A 21,693-nucleotide genomic window follows, 5' to 3' on the forward strand; every position below is an offset into this window, starting at 1 on the left:
TCAAATCTTTCTGTCTGGCTGGGCGACGTCACTTGAGGGTGAAGAAGGCGGGAACTTCTTCTCTTTAGATTGATTGCGGTCACACTTCTTTTTCTCCTTTCAAATCTCCCTCGTTCTTTATATCCACGTTCTCTGTAAACAATTAAAGCTACCCTTTTTATCTGGGTGTTTTTTTAGGACAGCGCAGGTTCTGATTATGCTTCTTAATTACATATATTTGACATGCAATATTTGCATGAAGAAAATCAAAGCATAGCAACAAGAATCTTGCTCCTCCCAAAAAATTAATGATTCTCATAGTCTGAGATACTGATAATAATAAATGCTAGTACTAGATTTAATATATAATTTGATCATGATATTAACACTTTTCCTCTTCAGTTATTGTTCTTCTTGGATTTGTAAGCGCAGAAATTAAAGCTCGTATAGGAAGCACACTCAAGTATACATACCAAAGGAAGACACGTAAAGGCAAAAGAATGGAACTTGCATTAGCTGGCTATTTGGCTCGTTTCCCTTCGCTGAAAGAGGGTTGAAACTTGAATCCTTCTCAGAAATCACCTGCTACCATCAATCATATTGCCACCGCATTTGGGTGTAAATTGTGTCAACTTCTTTTAGTCATGGACCATCTCAATTCATTTTCTAGCATGCAAAAGGTAAGTTTCTGCTTCAGCCAAATATGCATTTCCCGGGCTCCGCTCACCACTCCCCCACAATTTGCATTAAAATCCAATTCCTAGCTAGCGCCTGCGCCCCCAGGACCATGAGCCATGACATTCTGACTAGTCTCGGAAACCAGCCAAGCCTTAAGTCACTATCAAACAAAAAAAATAAAAGGAGAAGAAAAGCCACTTGGTAGGAAATAGTAAATCTATGAACATGGTAATAAGTAATAACATAAAGCTCTTATTTCCTTTGAATATACGACACCCGCTACAGAATCCAACCAATTCCTAAAGATAATTACCTGTTCCTGTTGTAACTTGTAACAAAGAATCAGAGAAAAAAAACAGTGCAAGACCTATAAAACAAAGTCATTTATATTTGGAATAATAATTTATAAAGGATGAATTACACTAACATTTTGGTTAATAAATGTAAAGTTTTCAAAGAAGGAATGTCTATTGCATGTAGCTGTCAAGCTGGTTGTGAGCCAAAACTTCCCTGGCTGGTGTACTCCTGTGCCGAAGACGCTGGTGCGCAGTGTCTTCGATATTTGGTTAAAGAACTGAGGATCCCATCTTTGAATCAATGAGGGGTCTTCTGCATAATAGATGAATATAGATGTAACAGCACTTTCAACAATGACCATTGCAAGTCCCACCTGGAGCAAGCATTTTCCTTCCTTTAATCTTCAAATAACAAAAGCAGTGGGAATAAGCCTGTTCATAAAGATCGATTATTAGCAGTAGCGTATGTACTACAGTTGTACTTATGGATTATATAGCAGTTTGCTCTATGTTTTTCAGACTTTTTCTGAGAGACCGAAGCTGCCTGTTTTTACTGCAATCTAGAGGTTTCAGCCTAGTCTTTAAATCTAGTGTACAGCATTGCCCATGTAAATTTGATTTATCACAGTCATATGCTAAAAGCCAATAATTCCAACATAAGCAACTAATAACTAATACTGAAATTTTCCATTGATTAGTAGTCAATATTTCTCATATTTCGTAGATAAATGATTTATCGTTTGTTACTAATTGCTACTACCAGAATAAGAAGAAATAAGGCAGGCCGATCAAAAGAGAACTCCGCTATCCTATAAGAGAAACAGACAAACTGCCAAAAGACATTAGAAAAGGGGTCTATTTTAAAAAGAAAGTTTAGTAACGGGTCAACAGGTCTAAACAGATAAGGTCTTTTTTTACCGCAAAACTAAGAAAACTCAACAAAAATATTACAGCACATTAACCCTAAACAAAATTGGGCAACAAGGATTTCTAATTGATTAGCAACAGGGATAAATATAGCTGAAGAATAGCAAAAATTACACTAACCAAGACCATTCCAGTCAACATTGCAGTGGATCCCACCATGATCACTCTGTCCCTCTACGCAATCCATGTCCAAACACCAGCACAAGTTCCAGTTATAACAGGGGGAAGGTCAATGGAGTGGATTAGGGTTTTTTAAAAGAAATTTGGTAGAAGAAAGTAAAAAAATTTGGGCAGGTTGGGGGAAGGAAATATAGGGAGGATTATTATTGTTATCAATAATTATTAATAACTCGTAACTGAAACTCAAAGACGGTTAAGAAAGTTGTAGAGGTAGTATGGCTGATTCGCCCGTTTGTTGTTGTTGTTTGCACTTTGCGTTTGGGGGATGGGAAGAAGGACGTAGCAGGTGTCTCGCAAGCAATGTTGATGGGAATATTCCTTCCTTCGAACTTCGAACCAACAGTCTTGCTTGGCCACTCGTGCGAAAGGTCCTATTCAAGAGTTTAGGATTCCATTTCTTTACAGAGATTGAGCTCATGCCACCTGACACTTACTGTCTTCCAGTTGCGATGAGCTACTAGACGACAAGCAACCCAATTGCAGAGAGATTGAAACAGAGGATCCCAGCTCTGGTCAAAAGAAAATTACTAAAAAGTGAAAGACCCTGCCTCCGTCTGTTTCTACAGTGGAATTTAGCTGTACCTGTCCTTTCGAGCTTCAACAAATCAATATCTTGACTAGAGGATTCTCTTTGTCCACCCTTTTGATAAGAAACTCTATAAACCTTTTACATTTTTTTTCCTATAAGTTTTCTTTTTTTTTTTTCTTTTAATGAAAAACAAAATGGTTAGCTGCTTGCCAAGGTAATGTTTTTTTTTTTTTTTAATTCCATAAAAATAATAATCGCTCTAATAATTTAAGATGAAAAAATACATAAAAAATTTATCAATAAAAATAAATTTATATAAGGTCAATTTAAAATGAATAAAAAGCCAACTATAGACTTAAATGGGAGTAAGTAACTAACGTACACAAACGTCTCCCTCCCGTATGAGAGTGAATGTTCAGATTTAAGAGAAAGCTTCCATTAGACGAATTCGAACCGTATTGACATAATAATGATAATAACAATAATAATAATAATAATAATTAAAATTATTATTTTTTAATCTGTGGCATGCATCTTCTTCTAAATATTCCACCATGATAAATTATATCTTTTTACACATTAGAGAATCTTCTTGTAAATAACAACAACTACATTGTAACGGTAATATCAACGACCTTTTTAATCCTCTACCGTCTGCCCATTATTCTCCCCATTATTATATTAATTTACTATAAATACCACTACTTCCGACATTGATAATGTCGCCGCTTACCCGGTCCCACCCCATCAGGACGCTAAATAGCTAATCTTAAGATTTAAGAAAATTTTTTGGTCAAAGATGTAAGAGATTGAAAATGGCCAAACACGGAAGTCCCCTTTTCACCTTGGGTGAAAAATGTAAACAAATGGTCAATAAGTAAAAGAGACTTTCCAAGTAATTTCCTAACATTTGTTGGGCACGAATCCCACGAGGGAGTTACGGAGATCGAATTTGACACGTGTTCCCTGCGGCTGCACGTTCCCAATGATTGCTAACGACGACGACGTTGGAGCAAACGCGAAACAGAAGTCCCCCCTGACTCAACCGGTTTCAGGTAATTCTTAGCCGGTAAAGGTTAGACTTTACCATCAGGGAAATGAAACGACACCGTTGGCACATCCACACTACTCCTCGTCGACAAATCGTAACGCGTGTCAAACAATGCCACGCTGTCAATTGACGGCAAGTTCTTTGTTCATTTAACGAAGGCGTCACGGAGAATATCATAAGTGTCGCTTTGCAACCGAGTCACCGCGGTTCCCGAGTCGATGATAATCCCACCGTTACCTGACTCGTCCATTTGAAAAGCTGACTCGGGTATTGGAAGCAATTCACCACCCACACTGATTCCAGTTAAACCAATATAATAAAACGTGTCTATCTGGTGGTTACGAAGTAATGGAGCTGTGATGGCCTCTGGAGGGAGATCCAAGTCGTAATCGAGAGTGGACGTTGAGTCAGAGTCCCGATCCACGAGACAATAAGAGAAACTACTTGCATTAAGCTGTGAAGGAAAGGAAAGCGAACCGCCGCCGAGACCAAGCAAGCCAGCCGCCCAATAAACAAACCTTCGTTATTATGGCCACAACCAATGGCTACATTATCGACAGAATCCGAGCCAAGGGTGATGGTTTCGGTGACAAAGTCACCGACAGTATAAGAGCCGTCGCCGTAGGAAACCTCGTAAAGACAGGTGTCGTTTCGACATTCGGAAGTGTCAAGGTACTTGCATTGTTGACTTTCGCAAGTTAAAGGCGAGTACGAAGACGATGAAGCGGGCTCGAAAATTGGTTCGGCTTGTTGGTAACAATCGGCGCAGGGTGAGCATTGTACCCAGTTGACGTCACTGCCCGTGTCGAGTACCATATACACTTGATTCGGTGGTTTCCCGATTCCCACTCGGGAAAAGTACTCACCGCTTCCTTGACTGGAACCGGACACAACAGGACTTTCTAGATCCTCTGCTCTAAATTCCAACCCAGTATTAAGCGGTTTGAGATCCGACCTTGAAATGCCATTGACAGCAAGATCCAACCGAGTTGTGAGTGAGCTGACTCGGGATGAGTCTCGCTCGAGTCGGGATAAGGTTAATGATTTGTAATCAAGGTGAGAGCTTTTATGAATAGAAGCTCTTGGATGAATCAGAAGGGAAAGCGAAGACGAGGATGAAGCTGAGAGGCTTTGGTCAAGGGGGCTAAATTCTGGTTTCTTTGTGGGGTCAAATGACAGGACATTTTTAGTCTTCTCAAGAGCTTCAGCAACGTCGAGAACCGTCGTCGACTGGGGCCTTTCCGGCACGCTCCGAGAGCAACCAACAAATGGAGCTGTAAAGAAGAAGCTAGCGAAGATCATGCAAAAGAGAAGGCCCATTTTTTGAGCAGCCAACAAATGGAGCTGTGTCAGGATGGCTATCGGCGGTTACTTTGGTGGGCTTTATATTGATAGTACAAAATGCTGAAGCTTTGAGTGGGAGCTAAAAACAAAGTGCATGAATAAGTATTAAGTTACCAACGCAATGGTTGATACATTATACTAGGTGATTTACTTTTGTGGCAATGTCTATGCTTGCTGCTGGTCAATGTTGATTTGTAGGCAAATCATCCGGCTAATACGCAGGATTTGGAGGCTTTTAAAACTTGTGTAAAGGGAATCCTTCATTGTCACTGGCGTTACTTTTCCAATTCATGTGGAATCTATTGCTTTTGCTTGCCTGCTCTTTTGACCATTTATGGAATCCATTTTGGCCTGTTGGACCACAATTTTTCTGTAAGTGTATCATCAGGTTTGAGGTCCGTGAATTTGATGATAGCTAAAGCTAAAAGAGTTGGGGCCTACATAACAAGTTCAATTAATTTCAAGTGTTGGGATCTTGTACTTACAATTCTCAACATTTTTTTAAAGCAAATATATATCTTCATAATGTGTTTAGCTTATGAATTGTAATAATTTTCTCGTGTCCATGATTATGGTGGTAGCATCATCTTGTCCGAGTAATTTTCTCTTTTGCAATGAAATTTTTGATGGTGGACCGGAACACCCTCCCTCCCCAACATGAGTTACACTTACTCTTAGTGGTGGGGACCAGGGGTCTCATGGAGATTGCAAATTGGCAATGATTTGAGCATGGTAAAGGGGATAAAGGCTAGAAACAAAAACCAAACTTAACCTTTTTCATCAGTTAATAAATACAGGATCACAATGGTGGAGGATTATAAAAATACACTAACCTTAGCAATCAACTTAAATTAATTTTACCGGTCAATTATAAAAAGCAAAAAAAGCCAAACCCACAAACCAACGGTCAAAAGTAGACAAGAAAAGAGTTGTTGCATTGAGTGGAAGCTAGTTTTGCTGGCATTTTTCATGAGACTCCTAACTTGAGCCAAGGTGCACAGCTGTGATACTGTTTGATTGTCTAGCGAGAGCAAGACGACAATAACAACTACTAGCCTTCAATTATCAAAGGAGAAGATCAGAACAAACAAGGAGACAAAAATGGAAAATAGCAAGGCAGGGGCAGGCTGGCTAGCGAGCAGTCTAGTTCAACATGGACATGAGCAGTGCAGTTGGCCAACACATAATATTTCGTAGTCAAATGCACCTCAACAATCTTTATATCAATAGATGAGTTATAAGTAAAAGTTTATCCTTCTCTTAACAAAATGGATAACAACTCATAATACCGCCAATTCAACAAGGTACTAAATTAATATAATATATATTTATATATATATATATATATATAAAATTAGTGGTTGAGTATGTAATAGCTGAATAAATTGACCCAAAGTGGGTTTTTTTTTAGTACGAAGGGGCTATATGTAATTAAGAGGTCATCCAGTCAAGGTCCAGCAATTCCAACTGTTCTTTGCTAACTTGGGCTTCATATTGTCAGCCCAATTGATCATGTAATATGCTACCCAATCCAAAGATGTTTTTCTGTTTTTTCAGTCCAACCAGCGTCATGTATAGGAAACTAATGCGAATCCGACTTGTTTGGTACGCGATAAAAGTGGCGTGTCCTTAACGCCATTGCCTCTGCCGCTAAATCGACCCATCCCAATCGGGATCCTCTTGGTTATTTTGAACGATGATTCCCTCGTGCCAGAAGTGAACAACACGCACTAAGAAATAAACTCTCTTTTTACGACACGTTTTTCTTTAATGTTATTAACTCGTGCTAGTCGTCTCTCTAGTTTCTGCTTTGGGCACATCACATGATTTGAAATCCCAACGACCTAGCCCGAGTCACAAACTCCGGGCTTGAATTCACTCAGAGAGAGATAAGAGAGTGTTTCCTAATGCAAAAAAAAAAAGATAAACGCTGATAACTGCGAAAATCTAGGGTTCCTCTTTCATCCCTCTCTGCAACTGCAATCATGAGCTCACTTGTGGAAGTAAAATTTCTGATAACTCCAATTAAAGACTCGACTATGATTTTTTTTTTTATTCTTATTCTGTTTTAGTTTTGATTTGCATAAAGTAATCATCACTTTTTTTTTTTTTGAAAAGGCTTTTCCAAGTCTCTAGCCATGACTGTGCTATAGCACATTGGCGACAAGACGTTCTTCGCTGCCGCAGTTAGTCAATGCTTATGTCCTGATTTTGATTTTCTCTTTTTTTTTTTCTTCTTTTTCTGTTTGGTTGGTTTAATTATATTTATGACATTGGAATTTCACTATTTTATATTGATTTGACAAGGACTTGAAAGTGGAAACGAAAGTTGAATTGTAGATGGTATCTAATAAATAATTACCTTACTTTTACAACAATTCATATGTTCTAAACTTGAAACACTAATCATGTAATAAAGTTTCTTTTTCTTTGTGTATATGTGTGTATGTGTAAAAGAAAGCAAGAGATTAAACATCTACTTATCACAAGTTTGATTGGGTAATAAAATTTTAAAAGATTGCTAGAAGGAAATGGCATGTGAAGGTCGAAAATTTTATGGGTTGTAAAGGACAGAAATAAATTCCAGATTGCACAGGAATAAATTCTCCTTTGTTTATTATTCCACCATTTCCTGGTCTTAGTTTTCCCCCAAAATTTACATGGCTGGTTAATTTCTGTGGCTTCACATGAGGTAACCCCGGAAACTATCTGGCCAGTCAAACAAATATGTGCCCGCATCGTCTCCATCCATCCTTCCCCCAAATTGAGGGCATGCTTATTTACGTCTGCTTTAGTTAGTAGCTTTGAAATAAACTTTAACAACCGAGGCTTGGATTTGTTGTTATCTCTCCTTAAGAGGATTAATGTCCAAGGTTGGAATGCCCCATATGTACCAAAAAGAGAAAAGCAGACCTTTAAAGTAAGAAAAATATTGGTGCTACATATCAATTTCATCCATATAAGTTGTAACTCTTCGGCCTACTGTACTCTGATTGCCATGCTTTGACCAGTCAGGACATGAAGGGTTTTTTGGCTCTAATAACTTTTTCTAAGAAACAATATTATCATTAGCTGAATATTTTGTGGTAAAGATGTTTTTCTCATGTGAGTGTTATCTTTAATATTTGTTCATTTACTTTTTCTGTGGTGATAATTTGTTTATTTATCATTGTAACTCAAGTTACCGATTTAACCTAAGCAAGCCTTGTCTATGAAAGAAGACATGGAGCATAGATTGTTTTGGAACTGACAACTTTGCAAATGGTTTAAGCTGTAGAAAGCTAATGTCTTTTTCTGGTTCTTGGAGTGTACAGGTATTTATAGTTGAAATGCATGATGTTTAAGAGTACTAATTTTGTCACTAATACATCCTTATTTTGAAGACAAATAATGATATGTACTTAAATGTAAGAAAGCACCTCTTTCGTTTTGTAGCTTTACCTTAATCATGTTTTCATGCTTCTTTTTTAGGATATATTGGTTTTCATATTTTTACTTAAATATTATATTATTCCTTTAATACTGTGGTTTGCTGAAAATCTCCACTTTGACTACATTTTTCCTGCAATAGCTTGATCAATGAATTTTTTAAAATCTTGCATTTTACTTGTTCCAAGATCTTGGCAATGCGTCATCCAAGGAGACTTGTCTTGTTAGGATGCCTGGCATCTTTAATTGTAAGTGTTTTGTTTTTCTCCTCCTCTCACATCCTTTTCATTCAGGTTCACTTTGTTAACCTTTTTTGTTTTCTTGAGCCTCACAGTTATTTGAAATGTTTCATCTGTAGGTGATGACTTTTCTTTCTGCTGTTGTTGGCTGGGCTGCTCCAAATCTTGTAAGTGGTCTGATTGCTGTTTAACAAAGGTTTCTTCTGCATGTGAATCAATTTTAATTTCTTTTGAAGGAACTGAACGATCACACTAAAGGCTTGCTCTGGGGAATTCCTAGCAATATCTACTAAACTAAAACTATTCCTGCCAATATATACTAAACTAAAACTAACTTATTCTTGGTCATTTTTGCCTGGAAAATAGCCAAATAGGATGAAAGGAGGGTAGCTATATCTTTAGGATGAGAGCCGAACTGAAGTCAAATTCATTGATCCCTATTCTGTAAATTTACATGTTATGAAATGCACTGAAGATAGTTCAGTGTGGAAATAGTTCTGCCCACTTATAGCTATATAAAATGTCTAAATATTGATGCTGCTGCTATCTGTGATAGAATATTGTTCTCCAGCATCCATAATTTCATCAACATCCTGTGGCATTTTCTGATGAGGTTCGTACTGTTGGCAGTTAAAATCCTTAGTTTAGGGGAGTTGATTTTTAGTGGCATAGATGTGGCATCCTTTTATCTTAACTAGAATTGCTGTGAGAACATTTTCCTATAATCTAGAAGATTTTCATGGCTAAATGCAGGCATGAGGATGTTTCCAAGTATTAGGCTTCAACCTTGTATCTGGCATTTTGGGTCTCTACGAGGTTCTTGGGTTAGTTATAAATACTTATGTTATTTCAGTTGCTAGGAGGCTTTGGGTTCATGAGATATGGATATGTTTCATATTTAAGATTTTGATTATTGAGATTTTGGATAATTTTGATTGGATTTTCAGCTTCTTGCTTGAATATTCCCATATGAGAATTCTCATTCTACGTTAATTGCCCTATCTATCAACTGTGTGAAAAGTTAGTACTACGTGGGTTGGTGGGAATGACTGCCTGACCTGTTCCATTACCAGAATTAGTTACAGTAAATCTTCAATCTCTCGTAGAACTTAAATCTTAGAGCATTCTTTATTCAGATGTAGACTTAGTATGGATAGTTGGATGCTAAGCCACTGTAGTGTATGTTTTTATCAGTAACTGTGATTTTGTTGAACTCTATTGTGCAAAAGTGTAAGGCCCTTTGTTCTGAACGTACATCAAAGCTCGGTCTGCTTGGATGATTGATTTAATCGAATTTAATTATGTACCACAGATTCATGTACATGTAACAATTTTAAAGCTGTATGAAAGATGCTCTCATTTCTTCTTGTATGATTTTTATTATTTATGCAGATCTCTAGGAAATGGACACATCACATAACAACTGTGCTGTTCTCTGGATTTGGGCTCTGGTCTTTATGGGATAGATTTATGGAGAATGGGTAATGCTTTTTATCATCTCTTTTAGTCTTTTTCATTACTCTTATATCATTTGCATGGGCGTGACTATTCTTTCTCATGCTTAGGTAGGGTAATCTTTTGTTTTGCTGTAAATTGATCATGTTGCGATCTTACTATGTTTCCTCAACAGGGAGGGTGAAGAACTGGCTGAGGTTGAAGCAAAACTGGTAGGTTTTTTTAATGAATTTTCTGATGTTTAAATGGAAATAATTTTTCTGATGAAAAAAATTGACTTGGTTTAATGTTACTTTATTGGTGTGACTAGAATGCTGACTGGAACGGTAACACAGGAACAGTAAAGGAGGGCAGTAAGTTACGCAACAAATATTTCACAAAATGGGATAGTGTTATCTTGGTGAACATGTTTTCTTTCAATGTCGAACTTATTTGATTAGAATATCAAAATGCATTTGATTTACTAATAGGACATAAATTTGTAACTACGTTCCTTGAGGGTGTATCAGGCATAAAACTAGAGTTGGAAATAGGACCAGACCTGAAATACCTGCCCAAACATAACCCCTACTTGAATTGACTCTAAAAGTAAGCAACCAATGCCTGAATCAACCTGAATCCAAAATGATTCGAAACTGAATCGACTTGAATCTGATATCGACTCAAACTTGAAATAACGCAAAACTTGAACTAAGGAAAATATATATTATTTTTTTCGTTTAAACTTCAATTTAATTAAAAATGATAAATATAATATATATAAATATATATTTATATTTATATATAAATGGCCTCAACTCAACTTCATTTGAATCAATTTTTTAAAGTCAATGACTTGAACCAATCTATTTTGAAACCCAAAATGATTGGAACCCAAAATTTTATATGAGCGTAAATAACTCACCCGATCCCCTCAATTGCCACCTCTACATTCAACATTAGTTTATTTCCTTTGTTTTTTAATTAACAAGCTTTTCTATTTCCTGGATGCAAAACATTGAACCTGCCAAATTTTATTGTGGAAAATATTGATGGTTCTTTGAAATCATATACTACTTTTTTTAATTGAATTGTTGTGAATTGTCTTGGAAAGAAATTTCTTTAGCAGTTGTATACTTTATTGGGGTTATTTCCTGAATCTGAGTATATGATTTGGGAAATAAATTCTGTTCCATGATCAGAGTCAGTATTTGCTCATGGTAGCGGTGATGGTTTTATTTGTCTTGCGCTTCTGAATTAATGGCCTGCTTTATATTTGATATTTTCAAGTTGTAGTTTTCAATAACATTTTTAAGATTCTGAAGACATTCGACTGTTTCCTATGTTCCCAGGCTGATGATGAATTGAAAAAGGAGAGGCGGGCCTTTCTCGCACAGTTCTTCTCTTCCGTATTTCTAAAGGTTTAACTTCTATAACCTATCAATTTGAATCTTGATAAACCTCCATTTACATAAACAAATTGGCTGTCCCTATGTTGCAGGCATTTTCCATCACCTTTTTTGGTGAATGGGGCGATAAGAGCCAGGTAAACTTTATGACATGAACTCCATATTTCTGTCTTTTCCGCAACAAGCTACTATTGCATCTTCGTTGTTTGGACTGAGTATTTTACTATCTTTAGAGCTTGCTACCATTGGTTTGGCTGCAGATGAGAACCCATTCGGTGTGGTTCTTGGTGGCATTGTGTAAGTTATACCTTTTGATATCTCCATTTATTTACTTCAGCAATGCTATCTCTGCTTTGTATTTTGTAACTACTCTGTATATATGTTCACATAATTGGTTTCTTTTGTATAAGTTGATTAGTATTGTTTCCTTTTTTTTAGAGCACAAGCATTGTGCACCAGTGCTGCTGTCATTGGAGGAAAGAGCTTGGCATCTCAGATATCTGAGAAAATTGTAATCCAGATCGATACTTTTCTTTTTCCCCTCATGCCATAGTTGTCCATGTGCATATTAACTTCTTGAGCAACTTGTAAAACCAAGTTTTGTCATTTTGATGCAGGTTGCACTCTCGGGTGGAGTTCTTTTCGTTGTTTTTGGAATCCAATCCTTCCTATCAACAGTAGAGTCTTGATGACTTACTAATGGTTAGTGCCATTTTTTATGTCGAGAGAACTGTTGATTAGAGTGGAGTTTAGGGTTTTGGTTGGGGGAGGAGGGGGTATGTTCTTTTCTATTTTGCACTTTGAGGAATGCTTTCAATGAATGCTTTGATGTTTCACATAAACCAAGTGAATATCCTGAAATCCAAATAGATCCGTTGTTTTTGGTATCACATAGATAATAGTTTTATACCTCTTTATCTTCTCATTCCGGGCATGATGCTCTCTTTCTTACACGGATCGATAGATGTGTGACAGTACATACTTCAACTAGCCTTCATCTTTCACTCTAAATGCACCATTATTGTTGAGAGCAAGAGTACGAATAGTTTTGTCTTGGAATAAGAATGTGTTTGCCTACCCAAAAGTACTAGTGCACGCACACACAAGCATATCCTTTTGTTGGATGCTTCCCAGTCTATAGTATGTAATGATTGCCTTGTGTCTGCTGCTGCAATCAGGGAGGGATCGCTAACTCTATGTGTTGACATTCAGAACTCTTCTCATTTTCCAAGTGGACTATTGATTGTGCGCAAGAGCTCATTGGAAGTGAACTTAAGGAGTTAAATATATTTGAAGAATGAAAGGTATGTGATGTTGGCTTCATCATTGGCAATGTCAATGTTCTACGTTTTAGTTCGACTCTCATAACCGTATTATTATTATTATTATTTTTTTACAATATTTGGATGTACAAACTAACAATGAAAACAACAAAAGAAAAGGTGGTTTAGTTAGTATCACCGCACCAACCATGTGGACAATTAGTTATTAAGATAACTTTCTGCTATCTTATTCAGGTCTACTTCACATTTTTATCTCTTCTGGAAGGAGGGGCTTTAAATAGGGAGGGTGAATAAAGACGCTGTTTCAACTCTGTTCTCTTGTTCAAAGAGCATGGGATATGGGGTTTGATGCCCAAAATCCCGTTTTGAGTGCCGTGCAGTTGTGGTTTCATATTCTTGAAAGCTTTTTTTTTTTTTTTTTTAAATCACTTTAAGAAAAGGTTAATGCTTTACCTTTGCTGTAAACATCACTCACTCACTCTTTTGAGACTTGAGCTTGGATCGATGCTATTCATTTCTATGATCAATGAAAACACATTAGTCCTAAAGTCCATCATCAAAACAACTAATGGCTCAATTACTGCATGACATTCGAAAGGTGTCTCTATCTGTCTATCCAAAATGAAATCATGTAACCTAATCTCCCTTACTAACCATATACTAATATAAGTTTTCCCAAGATCAGATGATGAGAAAGTAACTTATAAATCCCTTATCAATAGATGTCATTTCATCACCAAAGCCTTTGTTTCCTCCCACCTCATCAGTCACTATTGATGACATATGGAATAATTAATGGAAAAATGAATGACAGCAAATTCTAAATGGAACACGAGATACCATGTTAGATGGTACCATCGGTACATAAAATACTGCTTCCTAGATGTTACTACACAACTCCTGCTCATGTCAAGCCACTAAAGATACTGGTAAAGACTGGTGCTTTGTAATTTCTAGAAGCCCTACAGAACTACGAAGTTCTAAATAAGTCGGCAATTCCCAAAGTGTAGCCGATTAACTCATAAGGCCTCCTCCAGGCATGTTAGTTGGGGCCTGTGATGAAACTTGCCCCTGAGAAACTGATAGTGACCAGCCTGGACCTTGAACATAAGCTGGACCCATTCCTGACAACCATTTGTTGTTGCTGGAGAAGCTGCGACTGTTGCTGCAGTTGTGAAAGTTGCTGTTATTGTTGCAGCTGCGAGAGGTGCTGTTGTTGTTGCAGCTGGGAGAGCTGCTGTTTTGTTGCCGCTCTGGAAGCTGAAGCTGCTGCTGTCGTAGCTGTGAAGCCTGTATTCAGGCTCCAATAATTCTTGCATTAAGGTTTCCCTCGATTGCTCTCCTAAAACCTTGATGGCATCTGTGACAATATGCAGAGTTACAGCATCCTTATAATCAAATTATGTCTCTGAGTAAACAGACTTTTGGGTGAAATTTAAATCTTCAGAAAACCAACGTAAAATGTCCTTGTTGGAAGAAGCATCTAATTTAAGGAGACAAATAATAAGGGAATTAAAAAAGAAGACTTTCACAAATAATTATCAATTGGAAAGAATAAATCATTGCACAAATGCTCTTAAAATCACATAAAAGATTGATATTCCATACCATCAGTGCTTCAGAAAGCCCTTCAGCAATAGCAGCATCATTGAAACCACCACCAGAAAAAGGTATGGGCAACAGCCATTGTGAGAAAATATCAACATTTCTGTCCACCCACTACGTTGTACTAGGCATGCTGCATATAGCACCACATTTTCCACAAAATGCAGGTTCGAGACTAATAACCCACTTCAAGTTGAAAAAAAATTGAGCAAACAACATACCACAGTAAGATCCATAAGTGTTGAATTTGACCAAAGAAAGCTCAACATTAGATGTAGAATTCTTCTGTATTTAAACAAGATGAGTGAATTAATATACGTACATATAAAACACAAAATTGAGCACACTAGTTATCTTAAACTGACCGGACAGAAAATTGAAACATAAATGACTCTAAATTCACACAAATGAATGCTAATTCCCTCATGTAAACTTGGAGGCCCACACTGGGTTGCCTATAAACATTGTCTTGGAATCAGTTATTGTTAATGCAATGGTCAAAAAATGATAGTCTTTTGCTAAATTATCCAAAATAAATATTCAATTTATTATCCGATCGTGCAAAATGCGCTCAACAGCATAGTAACAGTTGGTGATGGGTTGATGGCCATGCATTTAGAAAAGTAGCTTATGAGAATGGGAGAAAGAGGGAGGAGAAAAGCCTTTTTACCCTGCCCGGTCAAGTCGCTATTACAGAAACACCTGTGGAATTACCAGAATCTATCAGATAAGACAAAATATACATACCCAAAATATATTTAAGTAGAAAACATACAAAAATTAACAGAGGTTAACGGCCATAAATCCCTTGCAGGGTAAAGAGACACTTATTATGGTCATTCTCCCAAAAGAACATTAGAATCTTAATTGACATTCTCATTTGAGCAAACTTTGCAGGATCTGATAGGCTTGCTTACTCACTGTAGAGCAAGCCCCTCAGAACTTTATAAAGCATGTAAGATATTGTAGCTGATGTAGAAGAAGCTCACTAGCAAAGCAGCGAAACACAATGATCAAATTCTATTATCCCATTGGAAAAACCCCTCAAGGATGCTAAAAATAACTAATACCCTTGCAACGGGAAAAGGAAAAGAAAAACTTCTCCCTTAAGTAAATTTTTAAGGCAAGTGCAGGGTAACGAAAATCAGAGATTTGCCCCTTATCAGTTGCTCTTGCACTATTTTAGAACTATCAGTTTTGCTCTGGCACTATATTCCAGCGTAAAATTTCGCTCTTATATTAACAAATTCAACCAAATATGGCCATAAACACACAGAATATTTGAAATGATGACCATTTTAGAAGGGGTAAAAAACGAAAATCCAAAGCGCATAAACTAATAAACAAAAAATTATCTGAAAGTTTGAATAAAAAGTTGGCATCAATTATCACATACAAGAATGGAAATTCAAAATATCTATTTTCTAACAAAAATTGAAACTTTTTTAGCGAGTATTAATCGACTTGAACTTTAAAAGCAATTTGAGAAAAAAAAAAAAAGAGGATTTAAAAGTTTGTTTTTTGTTCAGTGCCAAAAAAGAAAGTTTGTTTTGTTTCAATCATCAACCTTATACCTTTTGCTATAGTTTCAAATTCTTTCACTTTGGCAATTTTTTTTTTATTTTCATAAAGAGGTTAATTTCACACGGATAGTTATAAAAAAATAGTCCCTTGCATGAAGCACTAAAATGATCCGTTTTTAAATGTAGGAACTTTATTGAGTGAATTACCAAATCCCCGCGAGAAAATCTCAATCAAGTTGCTGGGTCAGCGGGACCCACTGAGGAGTTCATAAGATAAGATTCATGAATTCCGCGGGAGGCCAGCGGGGCCCTCTCGATCGAAGACTCGTGCTGCGGCATCTCTGTTGTAATCTTGGCAGAGAAGGAATCGAAGGAAGCCAAGAAGAAAATGCCTTGATAACAACCCGCACAAAAAATGATTGGTTTATGGCCTTTGTCACATTTATAACTCTTGATTCACTGCTATAATAACTAATAACTACGCAAGGAAAAACACCCATCTACCCTTTTTCACTCCTCTTTTCTATGCTCTATTAATTTGGATCTTCTTTTATTTTTCTGTTGAATTCGGTTTTTCCTGTCTTCTTTTTATCCAATTTTCTGGGATTATGTGAAGGTCTACAGAAGAAGAATAAGACAAGTGTTTTTGGGATTTTGTTTTGCTTATTTGAAGATGATGCTGCATTATCTTCAGCCCGCAAAGCTCCAAACCAGGAAGGTTATGTTTCTCTCTTCCGCTGTCCTAATTTTTTCGTTTTATGATCTCTTTTGATTCTGCTTTAAGTTTATCGAAAAATTTTTGCATTTTGATTGGAAATAATTGATGACAGTGATCTAGAATTTAACCCTTTAACGTGGGAAGGAAAGAATTTGCCCAGTTTGTCATACCGTTAGGCAATTGCAAAGAATCTAAATCGGATCAAGGTGCATTATGTCTTATATGAAATGAACACTTTCTTGTTTGACCACCTCACCTGAAGACATTTTTATGGCATGTTCTTAGTTTGCGGCTTAATGTTGCTAGGTTGATCATAAAATTGATATTAGACTGTCAATTGACGACAAAATGATAATGATTTTATAAAGGATGCTCATTTAGCTGAGTAAAAGGCTTTTTTATTCTTGTTATTTTCATGAATTTACAGGGGGCCTTCTGTTATTGAGCGTACCAATTTATTTGTTTCTTTTTCTTCCAAGGAGATCTTTCAGGGTTAAAGAAATGTAATTTTTTATGAATGTATGTTTCTTGGTAGATAATTTTGCTACTTTGGTTACTTTTATTTAGGGCTGCTATTGATGTGTTGGCAATATTGGCAGATTGTTTTTGAGGATGTGTTTTCTGCACGTGATTCTGCCACACTTGAACATCTGAAAGAGTTGAGCTCTAGGCGTAGAGTAATTGAGGACTCCATCAATCAGAGCAGCTCCATTACTGAGGCTATTGCAAGAGAAATGTCTGGAGGCTTGACTTCTCGTTGTCTAAGGGTAACTTCTTAATGTTGGCTGATTCACATTTTAACTTCTTTATAAACATTTGCTTTTGCAGTTCAATATCTCCATGGCTGTAATGCATAAATAATTGCTGGCAGAAATTTGCTTTTGGTTGCCTCTCTGGTTATGAGGGCAACCACGTGATTAAGTTTGAGTTATTCTAATTTTTTTTTTTTTTTTTTTGGGGGGGGGGGTGTGGTTTAAAATGCATCAGGACCTTCAGAAACTGGAGCAATACTTGCCATTATTGGAAAACTTGATTTTTCATGTTGATTTGGTCAGCAGCAACCACCATGTTGTTCATTGGATTTCAGAACTTAAGATCTGTTGGAGTAGCGCTCTTAGTTCATCATCTTTCTTTAACCTGAGGGGTTCAAAGCTTTTTCAAATTGATAATTTACGTTATGAGCTTGGTATGATCAGTTACCTTTATGCAGCATTGCTTCGGGAGAGGGCTGTAGAAATTCTTCCAACTGGTAGGCACTGACATTCTCACATCAAGTTTTCTACTACATGAGTTTTGTGTTTGTAATGTTGCTATTTACTTTGCATTGTGCCAGATTTAGTGCAATCTGCCACTCTTTTCAGAGAAGCAGCTGGTGTTTTTCAGCATCTCACTAATGAGAATTTTCCCTCATTACAATCTGCACATTCTGGGGAAAGGCCACTGGAAGCAACTCCATCCATGTGCACTGTTATGAGCCTAATTTGCTTGGCTGAGGCACAGGTTAGTGTTAAGGCTTTCACATTTCAATATAATAGGATATCTATCCCAAGTTCCTGGTGTCTTGGCCTGAAATTTAATACAAAAATCCTTTAATGTGCAATTGTTTTTAAAGTGTTTATTTTTGTCTGCTTCTTTAGTAATTTCATTTTCTCTGATAATTATTTTATTATAAAAATGTAACAGGCTATAACCATAAGGAAGGCTGAAGAAAAAGGAACTACTGTTGGTCTTTTGGCAAAGCTGCACTATGGTATTACAGAGTTACTTGGTGAAGCCACTGCTATTCTTTATTCAAATACTAGAGAGTACAAAGATGTTTCATCGTGCTTCTTGGTTTGTACACGTATTTTTTAGCATATTTGGCTGAAAATTATTTGACAACGTTTTATTCCATGGTTAAGTAAATTCTATCAGTTTTATCAGTTGAATTGCCTACTTAGTTAATTGCAATCAATTGCATAAATTTTTACATGATATGATAAGCCTTTTTACTTGATATGAACTTGGCCTACATATGGTGATTTTTTTTTACACTCTGTTCATTGGTGATCTCCATTTACCAGAAAGCCTATAATCTGTCTTCACCAAATACCTTGCACCATTTTATTATTCCTAATATTGGAGTGAAACGAGTGCAGATATTCTACGTTTCTTTGCTAGAGAAACTCTTCTTTGCTGTTGCCTATGGTTGCATTAAGACATGTCCTCTGTGAAGGAGCTGATACTATAGTGTTCTCTGTGAACAATGCAGGAATTTATATCATCTTGCAAAGCTCTACATGAGTTAAGAAGTCTGAAATACCTTGCCGAAGGTCTAAAGATGGCTGACCAAGTTGGAGTTGCCATTGGAGTTCTTTGTGATGCATTAATCAAAGTAAAAAAGAAAGTTCCAGGGGAAGAATCATGGAGAACCATCTTCAGAAAAGAAATTGATGACGCTGCAGACATGCTACGTAAATTTGAAAATGAGAATGAATTTGTCTGGCATGAGAAGATCCCGGGTGGCGATGAGTTGCCACAGCCACAAGGTAACAAGATTGTCAATGCCATACCTTACCATCCCAAAAGATGGGAGAGAGAACTTAGTTTCAAGATTTAGATGTGCATAACTTTTGTATTGTAAAGCTATCTTAGTTTTGGGTGTTGAATGGTCACATGCTTCTTGAGCTGCCTCTCCTTAATGTGTGCTGAAGGAGAGGTGTATATTATTGGTTAATCTACCAACAATTTTTTTTAATTTAAGTTGTCTATCGAAACAAGAGATTAGGGTCTGTTAAATGCTGAAGGGGTAAGGTTTCACTGAGTCTTTGAGTTGTATTTTTTGAAGGCTTTTGTAAGATTTGATAGATTATATTATACTACTATTATCATAGCAGTAAAGCGATGACAGTAAAATTTGTTATAATTTTCAGTTCCCAACAGCACAGCTCAGCAAGAAATAAACTTTTTTCTTTATGAGATTTCGCCTAGCAATTATTGTTTTTGAAAAGTTTTATTTTTAAAATATATAAGAGAAGAAAGAAAATGGTTGAGAGTGCCAAGTGGCGGAGTCAAAAACATTAGAGCAAATGATTGCCACTGATAGGCAGTTTTGGGTTGGTTAAAGAAGCGCCATGACACGACACAGGACATAACAACTCCCAGACCCAGTTCGTGGGAACATTCCAAAGCATTAAACTTGAGAAGCAACCCATCATGGCAGTTCATTGTCACTCTGTTCCTTTCTCTTGCAAAACATGAAGAAGCAGAGCCCCCAAACCCTTATCCACACTCTTACCCACCCGTCTCTTCTCAGTTCCTCAAGCCCCATTTAGCTTCCATTCACATGCATTAAGCTCTCAACATGCAGGTATTAATTACACAAAGCCTCGATGATCACTGCCATTTGAAAACTTTAAAACTGCTCTCAGGAATGTCCCCAAATCTTAGAGTCATTGCAACTCCCAATTCCAAGGCTCTGCTGGATCTTCTCAAAAATGTGAGTTAAAACTTTAATTTTATGGTACTTCACTGCCCTTTTGCGCTTAGTGGCTACCGTATCTGAATTTCTGTTGATTGTATTCATTTAATTGCCATTTGCATGGGAACATTGGCAAATTAAAATCGAATGTTACCTAAAGTAAAGATGATAAACTTGAGTCTTTGCTCCAAAGTTGGCACTTAACTTTTGGAGAGGAAGATGGTGGTTGTGAGCTGCCACTGGTGTTTCATATTAATCTGTTATTGAGGAATTTGCACCCTTGTGACTCACTTACAGTCTTATAGAGAAACAGTTATCTCAGTGCTTTATAGAACTGCACCTTATATTCCCCTACAGCAAGCACCCCCCCCCCAATAATATTCAAGTAACCCATGATTTTGAGTGACTGTTGTTTCATAGTTCTTACTCTACAAATTATTTCTTCATTGTTAGTTAAGTGTGTTGCTCTATGCAGTTTACTTATTTTTATTATTTATGGAAGAGATGTTATATATATAAAAACTAAACCAAAAGCAGAAGTTGTTGAAAAGTTATGCAGTAAGCTTCCATATACTTTAGGTATTAAATAGTGTCGGATATTCATTCCTGTCTAGACAAGTTTTTGACAAAATTTGCTGGAAGTAGAATGATCTTTTGAAATCAATCTAGAAGAAAGAATACATATATTTCAGTTTGAATAGATGCTAGTTTTCAGAAGTTTATGGTATAGGATTCTAAAGTTTGAATTGCGAGGTAGATATAGGACTGCTGGACTCTAACTTTTGTGCGGTGGGTGCATGTTGGCATGCATGTATATGTGTGTGCACCGGAAGTGGAATATCTTTTCCTAGCACAAGTTCAGGTAGGTAAAAGCTTAAGCAATCTGAAATGGTGTCCTTGACATTGGTTAAGGTTGGGATACTTGAATATTTTGTAGCGAGAAGAGGATACAACTTAAGGGGATTGAGTGGATTGTGGTCCTTGTGGAGGAATGAGGACTAAGGTTGTGGTGATTTCAGTGAAGGACATTTAAGTTAACCTGAAAAGAGGTTCAGTGTCATTGCATATTCATCAGTTCAAGGATTTTCTGCCATGTCCTTGGCTCCCTAAACTTTTGAGGAACTGATTTTTCCTATGGAACTCTTAATAAATACTCTAATTCTGTTGTACATGTACCCAACAACATGTAATTTCTTTTCTGAGAAAAAAAAAAAAGTTCAGAATCAATCTTTTCTGAAGATTCGGAACCATCTGTTATACTAACATTAGTTAAAGACATTGACAAATTGGAAAAGGTTGTTTTAGTCTAAATAAATATAAACCATGAGAGATGCATTTAAACTTGTATCAAAGCCTTGGTGGTGTAATCTTTTCCTTCCCATTTAAGGGAAAATGTATCTCCGACATTCTTGAACTCTACAAGATGTGGACTAGAACTAAATCTCAAGAAATAGCAGCAACTAGCTGGCTTGTCCTCATATTTCCTAATAGTGGCTGATAACAAATAGATCCTACATTTTCAACAGATCACCACACCAACCCAACCACGATACCAAACTAGCCCTACTCAAGTATGGTATCTGCTATGGTGCCTATATGATATACTTGT

The 21,693-nt window shown here is 36.7% G+C and overlaps 2 protein-coding genes, 1 long non-coding RNA gene and 1 pseudogene across 23 annotated transcripts; 2 read left to right on the forward strand and 2 right to left on the reverse strand.

The window, feature by feature from the left end:
- Window positions 1–1,027: 1,027 nt before the first annotated feature.
- Window positions 1,028–5,728, reverse strand: LOC111287712 (protein ASPARTIC PROTEASE IN GUARD CELL 1 pseudogene; annotated as a pseudogene). Its single transcript, XR_016341861.1, has 2 exons — window positions 2,001–5,728; window positions 1,028–1,385 (listed from the first exon to the last, which is right to left on the reverse strand). The product of XR_016341861.1 is annotated as a protein ASPARTIC PROTEASE IN GUARD CELL 1 pseudogene (transcript).
- Window positions 5,729–6,631: 903 nt separating this feature from the next.
- Window positions 6,632–13,002, forward strand: LOC149519401 (GDT1-like protein 5). 18 transcript variants are annotated; one of them, XM_089760177.1, is made up of 14 exons: window positions 6,632–6,987; window positions 7,103–7,170; window positions 8,299–8,391; window positions 8,602–8,661; window positions 8,772–8,819; window positions 9,406–9,476; window positions 10,045–10,133; window positions 10,283–10,319; window positions 10,418–10,507; window positions 11,439–11,507; window positions 11,588–11,632; window positions 11,729–11,792; window positions 12,113–12,197; window positions 12,674–13,002. In XM_089760177.1, exons 4-13 carry the CDS (start codon window positions 8,643–8,645, stop codon window positions 12,193–12,195), a joined length of 615 nt encoding a protein of 204 aa, XP_089616303.1. In that variant the 5' UTR covers window positions 6,632–6,987; window positions 7,103–7,170; window positions 8,299–8,391; window positions 8,602–8,642; the 3' UTR covers window positions 12,196–12,197; window positions 12,674–13,002. The 18 variants fall into 18 exon arrangements, 17 of the variants coding, with proteins under 17 accessions (XP_089616303.1, XP_089616301.1, XP_089616305.1 ...); XM_089760175.1 differs by lacking the exon at window positions 8,299–8,391 and having other exon boundaries at window positions 6,633–6,987; window positions 7,103–8,298; XM_089760176.1 differs by lacking the exon at window positions 8,299–8,391 and having other exon boundaries at window positions 6,635–6,987.
- A 298-nt stretch (window positions 13,003–13,300) lies between these two features.
- LOC149519402 (uncharacterized) lies at window positions 13,301–15,718 on the reverse strand. Its single transcript, XR_016341863.1, has 2 exons — window positions 14,387–15,718; window positions 13,301–14,138 (listed from the first exon to the last, which is right to left on the reverse strand). It is a non-coding gene; the product is annotated as an uncharacterized LOC149519402 (long non-coding RNA).
- Window positions 15,719–16,097: 379 nt separating this feature from the next.
- LOC111288331 (uncharacterized) lies at window positions 16,098–19,427 on the forward strand. Of its 3 annotated transcripts, XM_022879174.2 has the most exons (7): window positions 16,238–16,624; window positions 16,737–16,830; window positions 17,224–17,391; window positions 17,612–17,873; window positions 17,958–18,124; window positions 18,308–18,457; window positions 18,876–19,427. In XM_022879174.2, exons 3-7 carry the CDS (start codon window positions 17,359–17,361, stop codon window positions 19,221–19,223), a joined length of 960 nt encoding a protein of 319 aa, XP_022734909.2. In that variant the 5' UTR covers window positions 16,238–16,624; window positions 16,737–16,830; window positions 17,224–17,358; the 3' UTR covers window positions 19,224–19,427. The 3 variants fall into 3 exon arrangements, with proteins under 3 accessions (XP_022734908.2, XP_022734909.2, XP_089616317.1); XM_022879173.2 differs by lacking the exon at window positions 16,737–16,830 and having other exon boundaries at window positions 16,098–16,624; XM_089760191.1 differs by lacking the exons at window positions 16,238–16,624; window positions 16,737–16,830 and adding an exon at window positions 16,884–17,143.
- The last annotated feature ends 2,266 nt before the right edge of the window (window positions 19,428–21,693 follow it).

The sequence above is a fragment of the Durio zibethinus genome, chromosome 4 (assembly GCF_047325235.1).
Source record: "Durio zibethinus cultivar Kanyao isolate XHJ-2024 chromosome 4, ASM4732523v1, whole genome shotgun sequence".
Taxonomy (NCBI): domain Eukaryota; kingdom Viridiplantae; phylum Streptophyta; class Magnoliopsida; order Malvales; family Malvaceae; genus Durio; species Durio zibethinus.

Coding starts and splice junctions, on each gene's coding strand:
- LOC149519401 (XM_089760190.1), top strand. CDS start 8,611: ATGCGTCATCCAAGGAGACTTGTCTTGTTAGGATGCCTGGCATCTTTA. Junction 10,320..10,417: donor CTGAGGTTGAAGCAAAACTG/GTAGGTTTTTTT, acceptor TGGTGTGACTAG/AATGCTGACTGGAACGGTAA. Junction 11,633..11,730: donor AATGGGGCGATAAGAGCCAG/GTAAACTTTATG, acceptor CTATCTTTAGAG/CTTGCTACCATTGGTTTGGC.
- LOC111288331 (XM_022879173.2), top strand. CDS start 16,580: ATGATGCTGCATTATCTTCAGCCCGCAAAGCTCCAAACCAGGAAG. Junction 16,625..17,223: donor CAAAGCTCCAAACCAGGAAG/GTTATGTTTCTC, acceptor CAATATTGGCAG/ATTGTTTTTGAGGATGTGTT. Junction 17,392..17,611: donor TGACTTCTCGTTGTCTAAGG/GTAACTTCTTAA, acceptor AAAATGCATCAG/GACCTTCAGAAACTGGAGCA.